General features: G+C 42.8%; 1 protein-coding gene across 1 annotated transcript in view; it reads right to left on the bottom strand.

Moving 5' to 3' along the window:
* SPACA1 (sperm acrosome associated 1) overlaps positions 1-18,773 on the bottom strand; it is a 29,900-nt gene extending 11,127 nt beyond the window's left edge. The window contains exons 1-5 of the mRNA XM_005299820.3: positions 18,498-18,773; positions 10,256-10,312; positions 6,063-6,164; positions 5,562-5,668; positions 4,017-4,152 (exon numbers count right to left, since the gene is read on the bottom strand). Of these exons, the coding sequence (XP_005299877.1) occupies positions 4,017-4,152; positions 5,562-5,668; positions 6,063-6,164; positions 10,256-10,312; positions 18,498-18,654 (559 nt within the window). The 5' untranslated portion in view covers positions 18,655-18,773. The remainder of the gene's footprint in view (positions 1-4,016; positions 4,153-5,561; positions 5,669-6,062; positions 6,165-10,255; positions 10,313-18,497) is intronic.
* Positions 18,774-21,113: the final 2,340 nt, after the last annotated feature.

The raw sequence follows: 21,113 nt of genomic DNA, 5'->3' as shown, positions 1-21,113 counted from the left end.
CTCCCTTCACATGGCACCATGAGGAGAATCATTCTCTATCTTCACCCCTTCCCCCGCAAAATCCTCCCTCCCTACAGAACTATAATTAGAAAACATGAATAAACTGCCTTATGGCACTGGAGTCTTCAAAAGCAACTTAACAACATAACAGGAAGGAGTATGAACAAAATGCTTTACTGTATCTCATGGTAGTGATTTGGTAAGAGGGACATATGGAAAATTCATCTACTAATGGGTGGGTTTTTTCTTGCAATGGACATAATAATGTTTACTGAAGGAAAAACAAGTAATGGTTTTCTTTCCCCAGGATGCTACAAAAGAAGAATAGCACCAATCCGTCTGGAACTGTCTTGAAAATAAAGGAGAAAAGCCCATTTGTGATGACAGCTCATTGTGAAAAAGCATTATTATTGTTCAATAGAAGGTCAGTGAGAAGTATGGCAATCTGAGTAATTGCAAATGAAAGCTCTCTATAGGCAGCTTTACATTACACCAGGTTCTTCCACATAGCCACTTGGAATAGGTGTGTGAACAGCTCCTACAGGTCTTTTCCTGCACTTTTGCAAAATGTGTACAGTACTTCTTCCACCTTCCTAAGACATATCCTAAAATTTGAAGTGGAAAAGATCATGCTGCATGTTTTAAACAAGAAAATTCTTATACCTGAATGGGGCCAAATTCTCAGCTGGTGTAAATCAGTGTTCTCTCTATGTCTTCCAATAGAGCTATGCCTATTTGCACTAGCTGAGAATTTGGCTGTAATGTTCGAATTACACAAGCATACAAGTCAAAAAGAGGGAAAAGAGAGTGAAGTGAGGGAGTGAGGCCAGAACAAACAAGTTTTCCTCTTACCTGTTCGTTTTGTTTTTTATACCTGGTGATCAGCACAAGGTTTTCCTTTCCCTGGCAGTAACAAGAAGGAAACCCAACCAACCAAGCTGAAGCATTTCCACTCCCCTTCCCCAGCCTTGCAGCTCATTCTCCATTTCTCTAGAGGAAGTGGAAGGAATTGGAAAACACCCATTATGATCCTATTCACTTCTCTCCAAGAACACATCTGGATCCTCTCGGGGAAAAGCCACTCTGAGTACCCACTGAAAAAAGTTGTGTCGGTCAAAACCAGACCCTTCAGTTGGCAGTGCTTCTGATAAGTATGCACAGATCACCAGAAAGCCACATGACACAGATCATCTACTTAGGCTTCACCTCTTTCTACCTAAAAAAGGTGACTACTTGGGTAGAATGTGCTCTGATCCTAGCCACACAAGGCACTTCTGGTATTCTGTATGATTCCTGATCTACTTTGCAATGGCAATCCCTGCTTGGGGCCCTTAAAAAGAACAAAGGGCCCAATCCAGTGCGCTCTAAAGTTTATGGGAACCCAGGACACCCATTGATTTTAATGGGAATTGGCTCAGGCCCAAAGAAAGTCAGCTTTCTAAAGGGTTCTGTTTTCAACGCAAGCCTTAAGAGTGCTCCGTAGATATAGGGTATGCCAAATGTTCCCTTTCCTAGTCTTACATTGCTGACAAAAACTGGGCAAGAAAATATCTTGATTGATGTGAAAAGGCAAAAGCATTGTGGGAAGAAAACTAGGGAAGGTGCAAAGAACCCTATATCTGTGGAACAGCATATAAGGTAACAATCTAGAAGGTGTTGAAATCACCCTTCTAGTGGCCATTACCACAGCAAGGAAGACTACATAGAAACTTAAATTCTGTGGATTCAAATGCCTCGAAGGGAAGGTGAGAAATCATAGGAAGTAACTCTAGGAGATACGGAACAAGGCCCACTGTGATCCTAAATAAAACTGATCCACTGGGACAAAATCAGCCTGAGACCCTTCCCCTAGTGCCAATTCCATTCTGGTCTGAAACCCTTATAGTTAAATATGGATGCTGAAAAGAAGGGTTTGGCCTTGTAATTGGCCTTGAAAAATGACCAATTCTGCGCCTTGTACCTCCTCATTCCCCATCCCCTCCAAAAAATTTGCTTTTAAGGCTCTACCTCACTGGAGATTAACAGATGGCAAAGGAAAGGATCCACTCTGAGGAGAAAGGTTTAGATTTTCTGGAATAGGCAGAGATACCTTCTTGTTCAAGGGGTCTGGTAAAGTAATGCCTAAACTCTCTGCAAAATATGTTTTCAACTTTGGAGTGGGAGAGTATTAGCATTCTAAGATGTGAAGTAACATTCCCCCCCTCCAGAGTTTGAGCAACAGAGCTCTGTAAACTATCAGAGAAGAGCTAAGAATGTCTGCATTTAAACGCAGGGAATCCTGTGGCATATCTCTACAGCTTTTAACAGCAAAAGGGACCTTTCAAAAGTTCTGATCCCCCTGGACATGTACATGAAGAAATCCTGATCTTGCTGGATCTCAGAAAGCCAACCATCAGCAGATCTGGACACACAAGAAAAAGGTCTCCGTAGAACTGTATAACTCACAATCAATTATTTTACTGATGATCTCTTCCACCTTCAATTTTTTAGGTCTGCATGCACATTAGGGGAAGTAAGCCACTCATCTGAAAATCCGCTGGCAGTCTGTATAGCTTTAGAGCAGATCTAGAGGAAACCAGTTTGGCACTGAGCATGACACAGGCTTTTTTCATTGTCTTCCAAAGAATGGAACTGGATTCTTTTTCTCCAAGGAACAGAGGTAGTAGATCTTGGAGACAAGCTTTGCTGAGAATCTTATAATTGCATAGCCAAACCAATAATTTCTGAATAGATACTCGTAATCCTTGTGAGACATTCTGCTGGATGGACCTCAGCCTAGCCCTCATTCAGTAAACAACTTAATCACGTGTTTAAGTTCAAGCATGACTCCAAGTCAATGGGACTACTTGAGTGCTTAAACCTAAACACATGATTAAGTGCTGTGTTGATCAGGGTCAAAGGAAACCACTCATTCCTACAAACAGATTTCAGAGTTTGAATACTGATAGAGAGACTATAACCTGATAAAGCCAGAGCTCTGGAAGTTTTGCAGGAGCCAGATGGATTTAAGAATGCAAAAACAAATTCCTGGACACTCTGCAGAAGAAAACAGAAGAGACCTACCTATGTGAGCAGAATTCCTTCCTGAATTAAATGTTGCTTCAGATGGACATGAAACCATGGGGGAGTAGAAAAATAAGGGACTTTGAGAGGTTTCCAGTTCCATGCCTTCTCCTCTACAGTGTTTATTTGGATAATTCAATCTTGCTGGCAGCACACTTTTAAACCAGACTCTTTTCATTCTCCTCAATAAAATAGTCCTCCATGGCTCTAGGTCCATCTGAATCCATATTTTTTTCAGGCAGGGACTCTGTCCACATAAGGTCCCTTCTCTTTTCTACTGATTGGGAAGGCTGGAGTCTCCAGCAGGCCTCTCAGAATCTGAAAGGCAAACGGGACCACTGTTTTCTCTCCTGACAATGCAAGCAAAAATTACCTGCAGTAGAAGAGGGAAGAAAGCTGTTGCAGATGAACCATTTTATGAAATCTTCTTTTTAATTTTAAGCTTTTCTAAATCCAGCATGCATAATAAAATTCAAGATGGCAGCTAAATGTGTTAAAATTCAAAAGGTTGCCTTCCTACTTCTGCACTGCACTGGGGAATTTAGCAGGGGAGCTGAGAAGCAGAGAACAAGGTGCCACCAACTGGAGTACAGCTGCTTCCATTTAACTGGTTGCCTTTCCTGCTTTTTTGCTAGCAGTGAGAGAAGACACCTGTGATCTGTGCAGATTGACCAAGCCCTAGTAACAAATTAACAGGACAAAGAGAAATAATTTATTTTAACCTATAAATTTAAGAAATTACTTATTGCTACCATCAAAACCTCATAGTTTCCATAGCCGTGTTTTCTTTTATATTCATCTTTTATTGATAATCATTTCTATGGCACTCATCATTATAGTATGTAAGCACCTGCTCTGATACTAAGGTGAGGTACAGTCCCATGAAGGCTTATAGCTACTCATTAAACACAAGCAATATCTTGTAAAAGGTTTAAAAGCTACTATGGACTTACCAGCTGTTGTATATACTGTATATTTTACAGAGGCAACTATCTCATTATTTTCTTTTGTGTCACACTGGAAAGCTACTGGATGGGTATCCCTGTGTACCTCCAGAATAGCCGAATCATTAGGAAGAATCAGTGATTGCTATCCATATTAAAAAAAAAAGACAAAATGGATTTTTTTTTCAAATAGCTTTATAAAGGGGAAATGCTCTATATCAAAGTCACATAGAAAACTGGTTATTCTACTCGAGCACTTCTCAATCAGTTCCATACCAGGGTCCCTCCCTCACTATCCAAAACCCCATCACATCTAGGCAGGACACCTCTCCTATTCACCAAAGGAGTAGAGCAGTGTGGTTATATCCCACTGACACTTGTTCACATCCTCCAGGTTGACAACCCAAGTTCTAAGAACATAAGAATGGCCATACTGGGTCAGGCCAATAGTCCATCTAGATCGGTAACCTGTCTTCTGACAGTGGCCAATGCCAATGAACAGAACAGGAAAATTATTGAGTGATCCATCCCGTCCTCCACTCCCAGCTTCTGGCAATTAGAGGCTAGGGACACCCAGAGCATGGGGTTGCATCCCTGACCATCATGGGTATTAGCTATTGAAGCATCTATCCTTCATGAACTTATCTAATTCTTTTTTGACCCCCATTACATTTCTGATCTTTACAACACCCCCTGGCAACAAGTTCCACAGGTTGACTGTGCACTATGTGTTTGTTTTAAACCTACTGCCTATTAATTTCATTGGGTGACTCCTGGTTCTCATGTTATGTGAAGGCATAAATAACACTTCCTTATCCACTTTCTCCACAACAGTCGAGATTTTATTGACCTCTATGATATCCCCTCTTAGTCATTTCTTTTCCAAACTGAGAAGTCCCAGTCTTTTTAATCTCTCCTCATATGGAACCTGTTCCATACCCTTAATAATTTCTGTTGCCCTTCTCTGTACTTTCTCTGCTTCTAATATATCTTGTTTGAGATGGGTGCCCAGAACTGCACACAGTATACAAGGTGTGGGTGTATCATGGATTTCTATACTTGCACTATGATATTTTCTGTTTTATTATCTATCCTTTTCCTAATGGTTCCACACATTCTGTTCACTTTTTTGACTGCTGCTGCACATTGAGCAGATGTTTTCAGAGCACTATCCACAATGACTCCAAGATCTCTTTGTTGAGTGGTAGCAGCTAATTTAGAGCCTATCATTTGTATGTATAGTTGGGATTATGTTTTCTAATGTGCATTACTTTGCATTTATTTACTCAAGTAAGAACAAAAAAGGTTACCTTCTAAAATACATTACAGAACGTATTGCTTACTTTAAACGAAGGAAAATTGGAGCTCTACAAAGTAGTGGGGCACACAAGCTCTTGTGCCATCTGACTGTCAAAGAAAAACTGTAGAGATCTCATTTGTATTATGATAGCAAAGAAAAGAATTAAACCAGGAGTTTGTATGAGATTGTTGAAGCAGCTGGTAAAAGTACTGAATATATCATTCTCCTGCACAAGGTGAGGTTCACTTGCTCACCTGGTCTGGAATTAACATTTTCCAAAGGTATGTAAATCGATTCTCTGGAGGTATAAAAATACATGGTATCTTCACAGTTGCAAGGCTTTCAGAAATTGGTCTACCCCCTGTGGAAGAAAATTTTAATAGATACATCAAAAACTGTCTAAAATACCTCTGTATGTACCATACATTTCATAATTTACCTAATCAAGGAATGTTATTTTGAAATTGTTCTTTCAATTAAAACCATTTAAAACTTCTGCAGTTTGGCTTAATATTTAGAACTACATACATATCTACAAAATAGAAAATATGTGCAGAAAAATGTACTTTACAGCGACTTAAAATCAAACACACATCAGTACAGAAATGAGTTTTGAAATGTTACTAGATTGCCTAACAGGGTAATTGGAGAATGGGATGCAATAATTTCATTCCACTTCTACCACACAGAATAAGGATGTTTCCCTTGAATAAACACATTCACTCTAAATTCCTATATCATAGTATTCTACTTACATCCACAATCTACTGGTCCTCTGCATTCCTCTACACGAACAATACATTTTGTTTCGCTTCCAGGGCACCCGTTGGTTAATAAAACTTCTCGAATGCCAATACCTTTGCAAAAAAAAATTAAAAATATGTTTTAGTTTCCATTTCTTCTTTTTCTTCCAACATTTTTTGCCTTCTCCCTCTTTATATTGGATGCTAAACTAATTTATCTACCATACATCCAGAGAAACAGATCCTCTCAGAGCTTCTGCCAAGGCTATCCCATATTTGTGCTTAAGATTTGGCTGATAACACTTACTTCTGCCCACTTTCATCACCTAAGGTCCTGTAAAGCATACAGATCCTCAGAGTCAATATGTCACATTTTTAAAAAGTCATTCTTAATATACTCCTTTTAGAAGAATTCAAAATACAATTAAATTCTCCAGATTATCCAAACAGCATGTGGGACACGGATTTTGTTTGGATAATCAAGAGCCATCCAGGCACCAGTAGCGGGGTGGCCTCCCCTGAGACAGAGGGCTCGGCCTCCTTCTTCTCTTTGCAGTCTTGGCTGGGGGTCTCTGCTCTGTCCCACCAGGACTACAGGTTCCCCGCCCACCCATCTCACACCTTGTGCCTGCAGGGATTGGGTTTCACTGGGCCTGCAGCAGCAAAGGGACCTCTCTCTGCAGCACTGCTGTCACAGCCCTACTCACTCACTCTCATGACAGTGGGGTTGCAAAGGACTCCCTGTGCTGCCGCAGGAGTCATTCACCAGCAGAGTCACCTCCCCTGTAGACGGGAGCTAGCTAGTTCTACTACACCTCCTAATAGTCCTGGCTGGGGTCTCTACTCTATTATATGAACCTCCACATTACTGAACCCCTTTCTCATCCCCTGCATAAGATACATGCTACAGAGGGCATGTATTTCCTGTATCTCATGCTGGGGAACAAGGAAGGGATTCAGATAATGCAAAGGTTTGGATAATCGGGTTTTGGATAAACAGAAATATACTGTATACTGCTAAAAAACAAAACAGCGAATCAAACATCAAAGCTGACTAGCAGTATTCATGAACATGGCCTTTCAGTGCCCAAGTCAGCTGGTGCTGGGAGCATAGTAGAGATAGCCTTCCCACTCTGACCCTGACCCTGCAGTGTACTGGGCACCTTTAATTCCCACTGATGTCAACAGGGATTGAGTGTGCTAAGCACCTTATAGAATAGGATCCTCTTAGAAGAAGGAGAGCCTTGAATCACTTAACAGTAACCAGTATTGGCTGGCTAAGGAACAACACTGACAGGCTCTGAAGTGGATCCCATTCAGACCTCCTCATTTTGACCCTCATAACTCCACCTAAGTCATGGAGGGTCCCACTGAAGATAAGGAGGGGAAGTAGGCAATCATAAATATTGAAGGTTAAGGGAAATGTCTGTATAAAATTCAATTAAATAAAATGTATTTACTCTCAAACATCAGTATTTCAATGGGAACACTGCCTCATTTTAACCATTACAAATTCAAAACAAATGCTATATTTATTTTTGCCAAACAATGTGTACACAGTTCACTGAAATGACATAGGGTGTGGGGGTGGAGGGAATAGTATGTTTAGGCCCAGTAAACACTGAAGAAATTGCCATTATTCTAGCAGCATGTTGTTTACTAAACTGCAGGGGCATGGGAAAAGGGGAGTTAAAACCCTCCTGCAGTATGATAAATGGGAAATTGATTTGAATGCTGAATTAACCCCACTGATGTGAAGAATAATTTGTTGTGATGTATCTGCTTCCTTTAAATGTATATGATACACACTGATAGATATTAGAATATTTCACAGATGACATATAGCTCATGAAACAATACTTCAAGTGACAGAGAGAGACAACAACACTTACTGAAGCCGTCACAAAACAGGGATCATTCTCCACTGCTGAGAATGTCTCATCTCAAGGATGCAGAGACAGAGGTGTAAATGACAATGAACTGACACTTTTATTAAAGACATTCCTCTTACTTTAGAACTAGGTCTTTTTGTTGTCTGGCTGTCTGGGAAAACAGGGGAGAGGGTGTGGGGGGGTGAGCAGAAAACCTATGAACATCAAAATGGCTGGTTTGAAAAAATCCGGATGCTGAGCTAACTGTGGTCACGTTTAGTAGGAAAGAACATGCCTGTTTTAACTACCTGAATATTAAAACTGTGGCACCCTATCAAAGTCAAAGAGTTGACTAAAAGAACCCCATCCTGAGACCTGTAGGGCATTTCAGTACTCCCCTGCCTCTCCATTTTGACCAGTTTTGTCTTCTATTCCCAGAAAACTTGTTTCCCTTTTCCTCTCCCTATTAGCAGCTGCCAACTCTGCAGAAATTAATCTACTGCAATACTTTGTCAAATGAAGTCTTATTTTAAAGAGTTATTCAAATTAACTCGGATGGAAACGTGGTCATGTTAAATTAGAAAGATTAGAAATATGGAACTTGAAACAATGCAAGTTAATAATACAGCTGGGAAAAATAATACAAAAAGTAAATATCAATGGGAAGGAAAATACAAATGATGAAAGAGACCTAGGGGTAATAGTAGACAGAAAAATTAGACATCAATTTATTGGGACATGGCAGCAAAAAAGACTAATGCAGAATTGACCAAAATATTAACGAGCATCATTATTATGAAGAAATAAGGCTTTATGATTTCTCTATAAGCTGTGGTATAACCACATCAGGAATATTGAATTCTGGCCACAACATTACCAGAAAGATATTGAGAAACTGGAGGCAGTTCAAACAGCAACCAAAATTACTGAGGGATGTAGGGATGAATTTATAAATAAAGATTAAGAAAGTTAAATGTGTATAGTTTGGCTGGATGGACTGGAGGGAATACCTTTCAACCTGCCAACATCCAACTATTGGATCTAATGAGTGACCGAGACCCAAAATGAGGGACACAAAATAATATCCAAATTCAAAATGATGGGGAATGGCCTTTAGTGTAAATAATCCTTTGTCCAACCTCTAACTGATGATTATTTATTTAAGATTTAAATAATTGACATCAATAAAAGTGAAGGGACATCACATTTGTTGGGAACACAGGTAACTTTGGGACTAAACTGAGTTAAATCCCTCAAATGGAGGGACTTCTGAGCGGTCCACTGAAGAGGTGGGCCATGATAACAGTCTCTAAATATCTTAAGGGTGCAAGCATGAAAGAAAATTAGATTTAGGATGGCTCATAATGAGGGGAAGTGAGGTGTATAACCAGCAGTAAATGACAAAATTAAGAAAGGGAATAATTAAACTGAATGTCAGAAAAAAAGACGTTTTGAGATCAAGATGTATTAGCGTGTGGAATAGTTTCCCAAGGGCAGTAGTGGAAGCCCCATCATTTGCAACATTCAGAACTAGTTAGGAAAAAAATACTAGAGAATGTAATGTATGAAATAATACCATATTGGCTGGGGAATAGACTAATTGATTTGAAAGTTGCTGGTTTCCCTCCTCCCTTCTTGTTTCCAGGTACTATGATACTATGAGAGACAGATTCTGTTCAAAACAATTTCAATACTATTTCTGAAACTTCTGCTAAATGGGTGTTTTCTAAGCAATGCAGTGCCACTCCATTCCGGCCCCTATTACCACCCTAATACCACAGATGTCTTCTTTGCAATATGTCAAGTTTTCACCAGATGGGTGAAGCAAAAATTCTGAGATTCTGTGTGCTGAATTTTCATCCTATCTTTCTCCAGGATACCTCTTCTTTCCATGACATAGTTTATAAATTATATAAATGTGGAACATAGAATAGACTACTGCAGATGAGCAGTTTTTTGATAGCGCTGGCAATACTGTATGTGGGAAGACATCTGTGAGATGCATCAGAAGATCTTTCATCTTCTGAACATCTCACAGATGTTCACAAATAGAGAAAATTGTTACTTTGGTGAAGGCAGCTCATGTGCCAATAAATGTAGGGAACTGGTTTAAAATAGGAGCTTGCAGGCTGTGAAATTAATAAAACAACAGATCTGACCTAAACTTCTAATGACAATCAGCTTGATTGTTTTTGTTAATTATAGTTATTGGAAATTGAAATCAATGAGAGGTGAAGGAGAGCAAGCAAATTACACCTGCTAAATTGCTACAGCTAGCACTTTTTTCCCAAAAACAAATTACAATATGCTTTATTCATCTGCTTTGCTACTTACCACACGTCACTGTGCACATTCCAAATTCTACTTCCTTGGATACTGTAGCATTCAAACCTAAACACAAAGTCTGAAGTTACATTTCTAATATGACACCTTCTTGGAGGGTGTGTGGGGGAGCGGGGAGGAATACCCGATTACCAGGAAATTCACTTCTTAAAGTCTTCCCTAGTCCTTTTCAGAAAACCAAGTGCAAATAACTAATATTTAAATCTTAATCTCATTATTGAGAAAATATTATGCATTTTCCTTATAAGTCAACCTACTATGTTAAATTAGTTTACTGAAGTGGTTCTCAAACTTTTGTATTGGTGACCCCTTTCACACAGCAAGCCTTTGAGTGTGACCCCCCCTTATAAATTAAAAACACTTTTTTTATATTTAGCACTATTATAAATGCTGGAGGTGAAGCGGGGTTTAGGATGGAGGCTGACAGCTTGCAACCCCCTCCCCACATAGTAACCTGTGATCCCCTGAGGGGTCAAGACCCCCAGTTTGAGAACCACTGATTTACTGAATTCCTTGAGAAGTAAAAATATGCACAATATAGGTCTTCCCTTAAAAGAGTTAAGCAAAATTCTCTATAAACAATATTTCAATCAACTCATTTCCTAGTTCTTTCTGGCAAATGCAAGCCTTCCCACATGATTTTTTTTCCCCATCACACTTTAAGGTCAGCTTTAGACAGCTAGCACAAGCAATGAATCAACCAGGTACAGTCTTCTAATTAACTATTGTGGTTTTAACCACTATGATTTGGCTTCTTCCATTTTTCTGGTACTTCTCAGGCTAGGAAATGGGTTTCACAAATTATGCAGAAGCAAAAGGTTCACATCTCCATCTGGGATTCAAATATGGATGATATATTTTATTAATATTAGCATGCAAGTTGAATGTGTATAAGGATGCTAAGAAAAAGTAACTGATCAATAGAGGAATTAAACAACTTTATGCAGTGTCTTTGAAAATAATTAATTAAACAGGCAATAAGTCTTTTTAATCTTCTAAAATGCAAAGGGACAAAGACGATTTATTATGGCTGTTTTACAAGTCTACATAATCAGTCTATCCTACTCCAAATATGTTGTTATGATAATAAATACCATAAATGCAAAGTTTACTTTTTCTATTCCTCATTTTTTTGTTTTGGAATCTCTTCTTCACAAAATGTTATGTTAATTCAGTAATGCAAGTTTATATTTCTCTTCTTTTAAGCTGTTAAAACTTTACATAACATTTCTGTGGTTGAAAAATGAGTGGGTCCTTTCCACTAGCAGTCAGTGATACACAAATATAAAATAGCCTTCCTTACTCTACAGTAAGGGATTAACACTACAGTGGTAGTAGGCATAAATTGATATCAAACTCTTATAACCTCTTTTCCAACATTATTCATGAAACTTCATAATTCTACACTTGTGCTATTCCTGTCACTATGACTTTGTGATTTATTTCAATATATAAGCTGTGCTAATCAGAACACCCTTTTAGTACATGTACAACAATATTTAAAGAATAATTTCACAATTTAGTTCATTATTATTAACTCTCTCGAACCAGAGAGGGAGGAATTTACAAAAAAAATAGATTCTGTCAGTATCACCTCATGCAAAATCATGTGAAAACAGAGAGATGGTCCATAACTTAAGACACCATGCCTTCAGTGCCTTGCCTCCCCCCCCCCCCACCTCATTTAAATCTGTGGGATATTAGCTCAAGAGCTTTGGCTAATCTCAACCACCACAGCATAATAGAAAGGGAGAGGAGATTTCCAAGATCCCATCTATAATACTAATGTAAACATGTTTAAATGCGGCTGTGATCAACCCATATTATAAAATGGTTTATTCTCGTTCATAGGGACAGAAATAAAACATGTTAGAGAACTGGGAAAACTGGAGGGCAGATCCTCGGCTGGTGTACATTGGCATAGTTCTATTGATTTCAATGGAGCCATGACAATTTACACTAGCTGAGGAACCGCCACAAGGGGTAAAAGACTAGTGGCACACTCGCCAGGTCAGCTGACGCAGGCTTGCAGGGCTCAGGCTGTGGGGCTAAAAATGCTCTGTAGATGCTCAAGCTCAGGCTGGAGCTCAAGCTCTGGGCCCCTCCCCCCTCCCCCACAGTGTGAGCTAGAGTCAGCTGACTGGGGCCAGCTGCAGGTTTTTTACCCAAGGTGTCTACCCCAGAGTCTACGTATTACAGTCGTCCAATCTAGAGATGACCAGATCTGGCAACTGTGGCAAGGTGTGGTCACATCTGAAAGGAGAGGTTGCAATCTCCCATCCAAATACAAATGAAAAAATGGATTTTGGTCACTGGTGAGCAACCTTACTACCCAAAGCAAGCAAACTTCCTCTAACTATGGGGCAGATATCAACTATGCTATCCTCTCAGGAGGCTTCCCTCAATCCAGTAGCATCATTATAAAACATATTATGACTCTTTCGTCGCAAACTTAAGCAAGCTAAGCAGTCATGGGATAAGAGAGAAGGTCCTCTCGTGGATCAGTAACTGGTTAAAAGATAGGAAACAAAGGGTAGAAATCAATGGTCAGTTTTCACAATGGAGAGAGGTAAACAGTGGGGTCCCCCAAGGATCTGTCCTGGGACCAGTACTATTCAACATATTCATAAATTATCTGGACAAGGCAATGAACAGAAATGTGGCAAAATTTGCAATGGATACAAAATTACTCAAGATAGTCAAGTCCAAAGATGACTCCGAAGCTTTACAAAGGGATCTCACTAAACTGGGTGACCGTGCAAGAAAATGGCAGACAAAATTCAATGCTGATAAATGCAAAGTAATTCACATTGGAAAACAATCCCAATTATACATACAAAATGATGGGATCTAAATTAGCTGTTACCACTCAAGAAAGATCTTGGAGTCATAGTGGACAGTTTTCTGAAAACATCTGCTGAATGTGCAGCAGCAGTCATAAAAGCTAACAGAATGTTAGGAACCATTAGGAATGGGATAGATAATAAAACAGAAAATACCAGAATGCCACTACAGAAATCCATGTTACACCCACACCTTGAATACTGCATGCAGTTCTGGTCACCCCAGCTCAAAAAAGATATATTGGAATCAGAAAAAAATACACAGAAGGGCAATAAAAAGGATTAGGGGGATGAAACAGCTTCCATACGAGGAGAAATTAAAAAAACTGGGATTGTTCAATTCAGAAAAGAGATGACTGGGGGGGGGGGTATAATAGAGGTCTATACAATCATGAATGGCGTGGAGAAAGTGAATAGCGAAGTGTTATTTACCCCTTCACATAACACATAACACATAACACAGGAACTAGGGGTCATTCGATGAAATGAATAAGCAGAAGGTTCAAAACAAAAATAGGAAGTACATCTTCACACAACACACAGTCAACCTGTGGAACTTGTTGCCATTGTCTGTTGTGAAGGCCAAAAGTATACCTGCGTTCAAAAAAGAATTAGATAAGTTCATGGAGGATGGGTTCATCAATAGCTATTAATCAAGATGATCAGGGATGCAATCCCATGCACTGGGCATCCCTAAACCTTCAATTGCCAGAAGCTTGGACTGGACAATTGGGGATGGATCACTCAAAATTGCCAGGTTCTGTTCATTCCCTCTGAAGCATCTGGCACTGGCCACTGTCTGAAGAGAGGATACTGGGCTAGATGAACCTTTGGTCCGACTTGAAATGGTCATTCTTATGTTTTTAAACTTACAATGGTGATTTGTTCATAAGAGATGAATAACCCTAAATCAAAAAAAGGATTTTTTTATTTTCAAATACTATTCCAACTAAACTTTTAAACATATTTAGACACTGAAAACTGATTGATTCTAAATTAGCATGCCAATCAGAAATAATTGACAATGGACTCAATCCTGCTGTCAGTGAATTTGAAAAAAAAAAAAAAGCCAAGAAAAACAAAAACAAATAACAAAATCTTTAAGGGGAACAGGAGCAGACGTAATGGCTGTATTTTAAAGAATCCTTATTGAGGTTGCAGGAACAAACCATCCCGATGTGTAGAAAGAATAGTAAATATGGCAGGCGACCAGCTTGGCTAAACAGTGAAATCCTTGCTGATCTTAAACGCAAAAAAGAAGCTTACAAGAAGTGGAAGATTGGACAAATGACCAGGGAGGAGTATAAAAATATTGCTCAGGCGTGCAGGAGTGAAATCAGGAAGGCCAAATCACACTTGGAGTTGCAGTTAGCAAGAGATGTTAAGAGTAACAAGAAGGGTTTCTTCAGGTATGTTAGCAACAAGAAGAAAATCAAGGAAAGTGTGGGCCCCTTACTGAATGAGGGAGGCAACCTAGTGACCGAGGATGTGGAAAAAGCTAATGTACTCAATGATTTTTTTGCCTCTGTCTTCACGAACAAGGTCAGCTCCCAGACTGCTGCACTGGGCAGTACAGCATGGGGAGAAGGTGACCAACCCTCTGTGGAGAAAGAAGTGGTTCGGGACTATTTAGAAAAACTGGACGTGCACAAGTCCATGGGGCCAGATGCGCTGCATCCGAGGGTGCTAAAGGAGTTGGCGGGTGAGATTGCAGAGCCATTAGCCATTATTTTTGAAAACTCATGGCGATCGGGGGAGGTTCCAGATGACTGGAAAAAGGCTAATGTAGTGCCCATCTTTAAAAAAGGGAAGAAGGAGGATCCGGGGAACTACAGGCCAGTCAGCCTCACCTCAGTCCCTGGAAAAATCATGGAGCAGGTCCTCAAGGAATCAATTATGAAACATTTAGAGGAGAGGAAAGTGATCAGGAACAGTCAGCATGGATTCACGAAGGGGAAGTCGTGCCTGACTAACCTAATTGCCTTCTATGATGAGATAACTGGCTCTGTGGATGAGGGGAAAGCAGTGGATGTGTTATTCCTTGACTTTAGCAAAGCTTTTGATACGATCTCCCACAGTATTCTTGCCGCCAAGTTAAAGAAGTATGGGCTGGATGAATGGACTGTAAGGTGGATAGAAAGCTGGCTAGATCGTCGGGCTCAACGGGTAGTGATCAATGGCTCCATGTCTAGTTGGCAGCCGGTTTCAAGCGGAGTGCCCCAAGGGTCGGTCCTGGGGCCGGTTTTGTTTAATATCTTTATTAATGACCTGGAGGATGGTGTGGACTGCACTCTCAGCAAGTTTGCAGATGACACTAAACTAGGAGGCGTGGTAGATACACTAGAGGGTAGGGATCGGATACAGAGGGACCTAGACAAATTAGAAGATTGGGCCGAAAAAAACCTGATGAGGTTCAACAAGGACAAGTGCAGAGTCCTGCACTTAGGACGGAAGAATCCCATGCACTGCTACAGACTAGGGACCGAATGGCTAGGTAGCAGTTCTGCTGAAAAGGACCTAGGGGTCACAGTGGACGAGAAGCTGGATATGAGTCAACAGTGTGCTCTTGTTGCCAAGAAGGCTAACGGCATTTTGGGCTGTATAAGTAGGGGCATTGCCAGCAGATCGAGGGACGTGATCGTTCCCCTTTATTCGACATTGGTGAGGCCTCATCTGGAATACTGTGTCCAGTTTTGGGCCCCACACTACAAGAAGGATGTGGAAAAATTGGAAAGAGTCCAGCGGAGGGCAACAAAAATGATTAGGGGTCTGGAGCACATGACTTATGAGGAGAGGCTGAGGGAACTGGGATTGTTTAGTCTCCAGAAGAGAAGAATGAGGGGGGATTTGATAGCAGCCTTCAACTACCTGAAGGGGGGTTCCAAAGAGGATGGAGCTCGGCTGTTCTCAGTGGTGGCAGATGACAGAACAAGGAGCAATGGTCTCAAGTTGCAGTGGGGGAGGTCCAGGTTGGATATCAGGAAAAACTATTTCACTAGGAGGGTGGTGAAACACTGGAATGCGTTACCTAGGGAGGTGGTGGAGTCTCCTTCCTTGGAGGTTTTTAAGGCCCGGCTTGACAAAGCCCTGGCTGGGATGATTTAGCTGGGAATTGGTCCTGCTTTGAGCAGGGGGTTGGACTAGATGACCTCTTGAGGTCCCTTCCAACTCTGATATTCTATGATTCTATGATATAATACTGTACATATCATTGTTATGATGCAATCTCACCTCTTTTTTTTTCTTGAATTTCCTCCCTAGATTTTTAAACCAATCTAAAATTTGAGAAATCTCCCCAGAAAAAAACCCTATTCATCCGTACATTTATGTATGCCTTTTTCATTTTGTATCAGACACTGATAAATAGGTATAGCATCATCCCTATGCAAAGAGATTTATGTATATAACTTCCACTAGCATTAATAGGAGTTATATGTGTAAATCTCACACAAACTGAGATGAGACTATGCTAAAATAATATATATATTTACATTCCAGTCATAGGGCTGAAATTAGTACCAGCAAAGTAAAGACATCTCAGGTTCTTCTCTACATCTGGAATCTGGTAAAAATCATGCAGAGCAGAAACTGTTTCCATTATTTTCTCTTTTCATTACAAGTCACGTCACAGGATGCACATAGTACATTTTGATAAATACTTAAAAATCCTATTTGAGAATGTCAATAGAGGTTGTTCCAAGTCATGCCTGTGAAGTGAACTAATAGAGAAAGTCACTCATTCGTGCTTTAAATGTTTTACTCTTATTGTGGCTTATTAGCAATATTTTCCACTACACTGCATGAGGCCTGAGCATCCAGGGGGTAACCTTAACACTCTCATTCCTAGTTCCAGGACTGCTGGAACTCAGGTTTTGTAGTCAAAGCAGCTGGCTGCATTGATCCCTCATGATCCCTGATAGGCAATTTCTGTAATGACACTGAGAGTGGTTACATCTGAGCAGGGAAATGGGATAAACACAGTAGGAAAAATGATGTGGTAGGGAAAAATAAGATAACCCTATCTGGACAAGGAGACAGATGAAATTCTGTAAAAGGAAAAGTCCACTTTCAGATGGCTGAAGGAAGGAATACAATTCATTATGTAGTTGGCCTTGTGCCTAATGACACACTAGGTGTTAACTTAGGTGTCTCATTGCTCAATGAACTAACAGACTGTGAGGGAGTTTACGTGTACCCAACACGTTCCTTTAGCCCACACTGTTCAGCTACAAGAATCACAAGTAAATCTAGAATTTCCCTTGCTCCCCCTTTAGGAGGGCCCCTTAGAAACTCTGTGACTTGATAAATCATGAATGAACAAGGACATCTTCCCACTGTTGGCATACGATATGAACTACTCTCCATGCACCAGGGGAGCCAGGCTCCCTCCTGGTGAAGGTAAAGGGGGCCAGGGAGCCTTTCTGCACTTCCCCACTCCTAGCGTTCTCAGGGAAATCCTGCTTGTCCTCAGCACCCAGGGACCATCCCCGCTGCATGGCACCCTCTCACCCTGGTGACCCCATCACCCTGCCTGCCACCCCACAGTCACCCCCTCACCCGCCCTGGTACCCCACTGACACCCCCCACCTACCCTGGTACCCTACTGACACCCCCCTCACCTGCCTGGCACCCCATAGACACTCCCCCCTCATACTCTCTAATACCCCTTGACATCCCCTCACCCTGCCTGCAGGGCCGGCTCCAAGCACCAGCCCTCCAAGCATGTGCTTGGGGCGGCACCCGGAGGGGGGCGGCACTCACCCGGGGAGAGCGGGGTCGCGGCCGGGCTCACCGCCCTCCGCCGGCGCTCCGGCAGGGAGAGCGGGGCCGCAGCCGGGCTCGCCGCCCTCCTGCCAGCGCTCCGGCCGGTCGGGGAGAGCGGGGCCCCGGCCGGGCTCGCCGCCCTCCTCCCAGCGCTCCGGCCGGCTGGGACGAGCGGGGCTGCCCTCCCCCGGCGCTCTGGCTGGCTGGGGAGAGCGGGGCCGCGGCTGGGCTCTCTGCCCTCCTCCCGGCGCTGCAGCCACCGGGGAGAGCTGAGTCACGGCGGGCTCGCCGCCCTCCCCTGGCGCTCTGGTCGGCCGGGGAGAGCGGGGCTGCGGCCGGGCTCGGCGCCCTCCCCTGCCGCGCTCCCCAGCGGGGGGGCAGCGGGAGGCTTTTTTGCCTGGGGCAGCAAAAAAGCCAGAGCCAGCCCTGCCTGCCTGGCACCCCACAGACCCCATCACCCTGCCTGGCACCCCACAGACACTCCCCCCTCATCCTCTCTAGCACCCCCTGACATCCTCTCACCCTGTCTTGCACTCCACAGACCCCCTCACCCTGCCTGGCACCCCGCTGGCCACCCCGCCGCACCCCACCCTGCAGGAACCCGTCGGTCCGGCCCCTCCCCTCACCCGGCTCTAACAGCTGCACTATCGGCTCCACCACTGCTTGCTCCAGGGCAGAGCCGCTGTCGTTCTTGGCGCTCCCGGGCTGCTGGGCCAGCAGGCTCAGGAGCAGCCCCAGGCGCAGGGCGAGGCGCCCCGCGTCCCCGGCCGCCCGCAGCCCCATCCTCCGTCGCGCCCCGAGTGGCCGCCCCCGCGTCCTGAGCCCAGCGTCGAGCCGCCCCGGTGGAACCCGCCGCCGCAGCCCGGCAACCCCTGAGGCGTCACAAAGGGCCGGCTCAGCGTTCGGAGCTGCCACCAAGCCGGGCGGGGGGGGGGGGGGCAGGCTCCGCGCGCCTGCCTCTGCATGATGGTGCCAGGAGACACCCCCGCCCCCCGCCGCCCACTGTGTGGTCCCCCCGATCCTCTTTCCATCCTTCATGTCCTCAGTCCCCTCACCCCCCCCCACTCCCTTCCCCTGTCCCTTGTTCTCCACCTGGCACCCCAAAAACATCCCCACCCTTCTCTACCCTTCCCTCCTGGCTGGGCACCCCCTACCAGAGCCTCCTTCTCTGCCTCCTTTCCATTGTACCTCACTCCCAGACATCTCTTCTGTCTCACAGCACCCAAGCAATGCCACCTTTGCTGCCCCTTCTCCCCAGGCAGCCGCCCAGATCCGCTGGCCATCGGACTGTCACAGCATCAGGAGCAGCCCTCCTTCTCAGTCCCACCCTAACATGTAGGAGGCAGAGTCTACTCAGATTTAAATTAGTCCAAATGAGAGCAGACTCTGGCCCATGATGCCCAAATACTAATTTGTATATACATCTATGGCATCAATCCCGTATTTGTGTGCATGGACCTCAAAGCCCTGCTTTCTGAAAATGTGGACCACAAACTTTGTGCTGCCTGAATGTTGAGGACACTCATTACAGATAGGCCTCAGTAACACAATCTGTATATGGAATTAAACCCATAGAGCACTTCCCCAAACTTCAGGAGGAAAAGAGTTTGTATTCATTGTTCTGTTTCAGGCGTATTCCTAATAGAAATACTTACAATAGTATCTTACCTTTCGATAGCACCTGTCAACCCAAAGTATCCCAAAGCTCTTTTCAAGCTACATACATACAGCCCTGCTGAAATGCAGCCACATCTGGGGTAGAAAGATGACAGCTATATAGATAGCAGGTGTGCAAAACAACAGTTCTGAAGGAGAACGGGGATTTTGGCCAACTAGTACCCAATGCATCTTAACATCACAGGCCACAATGAACACGTGTCCCTAGTGCTCTGGTCTTTACACTGAACAGAGTCCAGCTCAAGGTCTCTGTCCTGATGCTCAAAACCTTGTCTGGAATTGGCCCAAGCTACTTTTAAAAAAGGGTGTCTCCCTCAGCAACCAGGACCTCCATTGACATGTGTGTTCCGCTGGAATGATGAAACTCAAACAATAGGAGGCTTATGAGTGCAGGAGATAGAACGCTCAAAGAAGCTGGACCAAGACTAGGGTATTAACTCTTGCAAGAGACAAGAATGAGCAGAGATCACATCCCTTTCAGAATTAAATGCTAATCTTATTTCAATTTAGCTTTCCCCCAATAATTTCTTCCCACACATATAGATACACAAAACACCCATTCACTCACACGCACAAACATAAACAAGCAAACAAACAAAATTCCTAAAAAGCAACAGACGGTCCTGTGGCATCTTAAAGGTGCCACAGGACCCTCTGTTGCTTTTTACAGATTCAGACTAACACAGCTACCCCTCTGATACTTAACAAAATTCCTGTGAACTGATGAAGCTATTTATCCTATGGGCTGGGAAGGAAGGAAGGAAGGAAGGAAGAGAGCTTATTACTTTTTAAAAATACATGGTAGGCTCTCATTTACTATAGTGATGGGGACAGGAATTTCACTCTGGGGAGTTTAGAGCACTGCCAGATTTTGATTTGATTAGTGGAGTGGCATTGCCTATTCCATCAAATGCATAAGACTTTCAAAGTTTATATTAGAGAGATAAAGTGGGTAGGTAACATATTTTATTGGACCAACTTCTGTTGGTGAGAGAGATAAAGTTTCGAGCCACATGGAGTTCTTCTTCAGGTCGGGGAAAGAGTAGAGTGGTCCCTTAGAATATGCACTAACTACTTATGCTAAACAATCTGTTCCACCTTACATTTAGCTGTGACACTCGGAGTACTTTTCCCAGACCTGAAGAAGAGCTCCGAGTGGCTCAGAAGCTGTCTCTCTCACCTATAGAAGTTGGTGTAATAAAAGATATTACCTCATCCACCTTGACTTTCTAATATACTGGGACTAACACGGCTACAACAATGCTGCATACAAAGTTTATATTGTCAGAATGATAAGGATATATTCTATAGCTTCAAGTCCCACCCAGTGGAACTTTTAAAACTAGATTGGGAAAACGTAACTAAATGTGAAATAAGGAATAATCCTCTGGAGGCAGTGAAATGATAAATTAGATGAATTAATAGGTCTTCTCCCACTCTACATTTTGATTCTTTCATCCTTTCAAAGCACTTTATAATATAGTGCCAATGCAATGCACCTCTGGTGTGGAGGACAGAAAACAACTGGTGCATAGAACAAATGACAATTTTGAGATGGTGGCAAG

This window comes from Chrysemys picta, chromosome 3 (assembly GCF_011386835.1).
Source record: "Chrysemys picta bellii isolate R12L10 chromosome 3, ASM1138683v2, whole genome shotgun sequence".
NCBI lineage: Eukaryota > Metazoa > Chordata > Testudines > Emydidae > Chrysemys > Chrysemys picta.
Note: the sequence above shows the minus strand (reverse complement) of the source record. Positions and strands in the feature narration are given on the sequence as shown.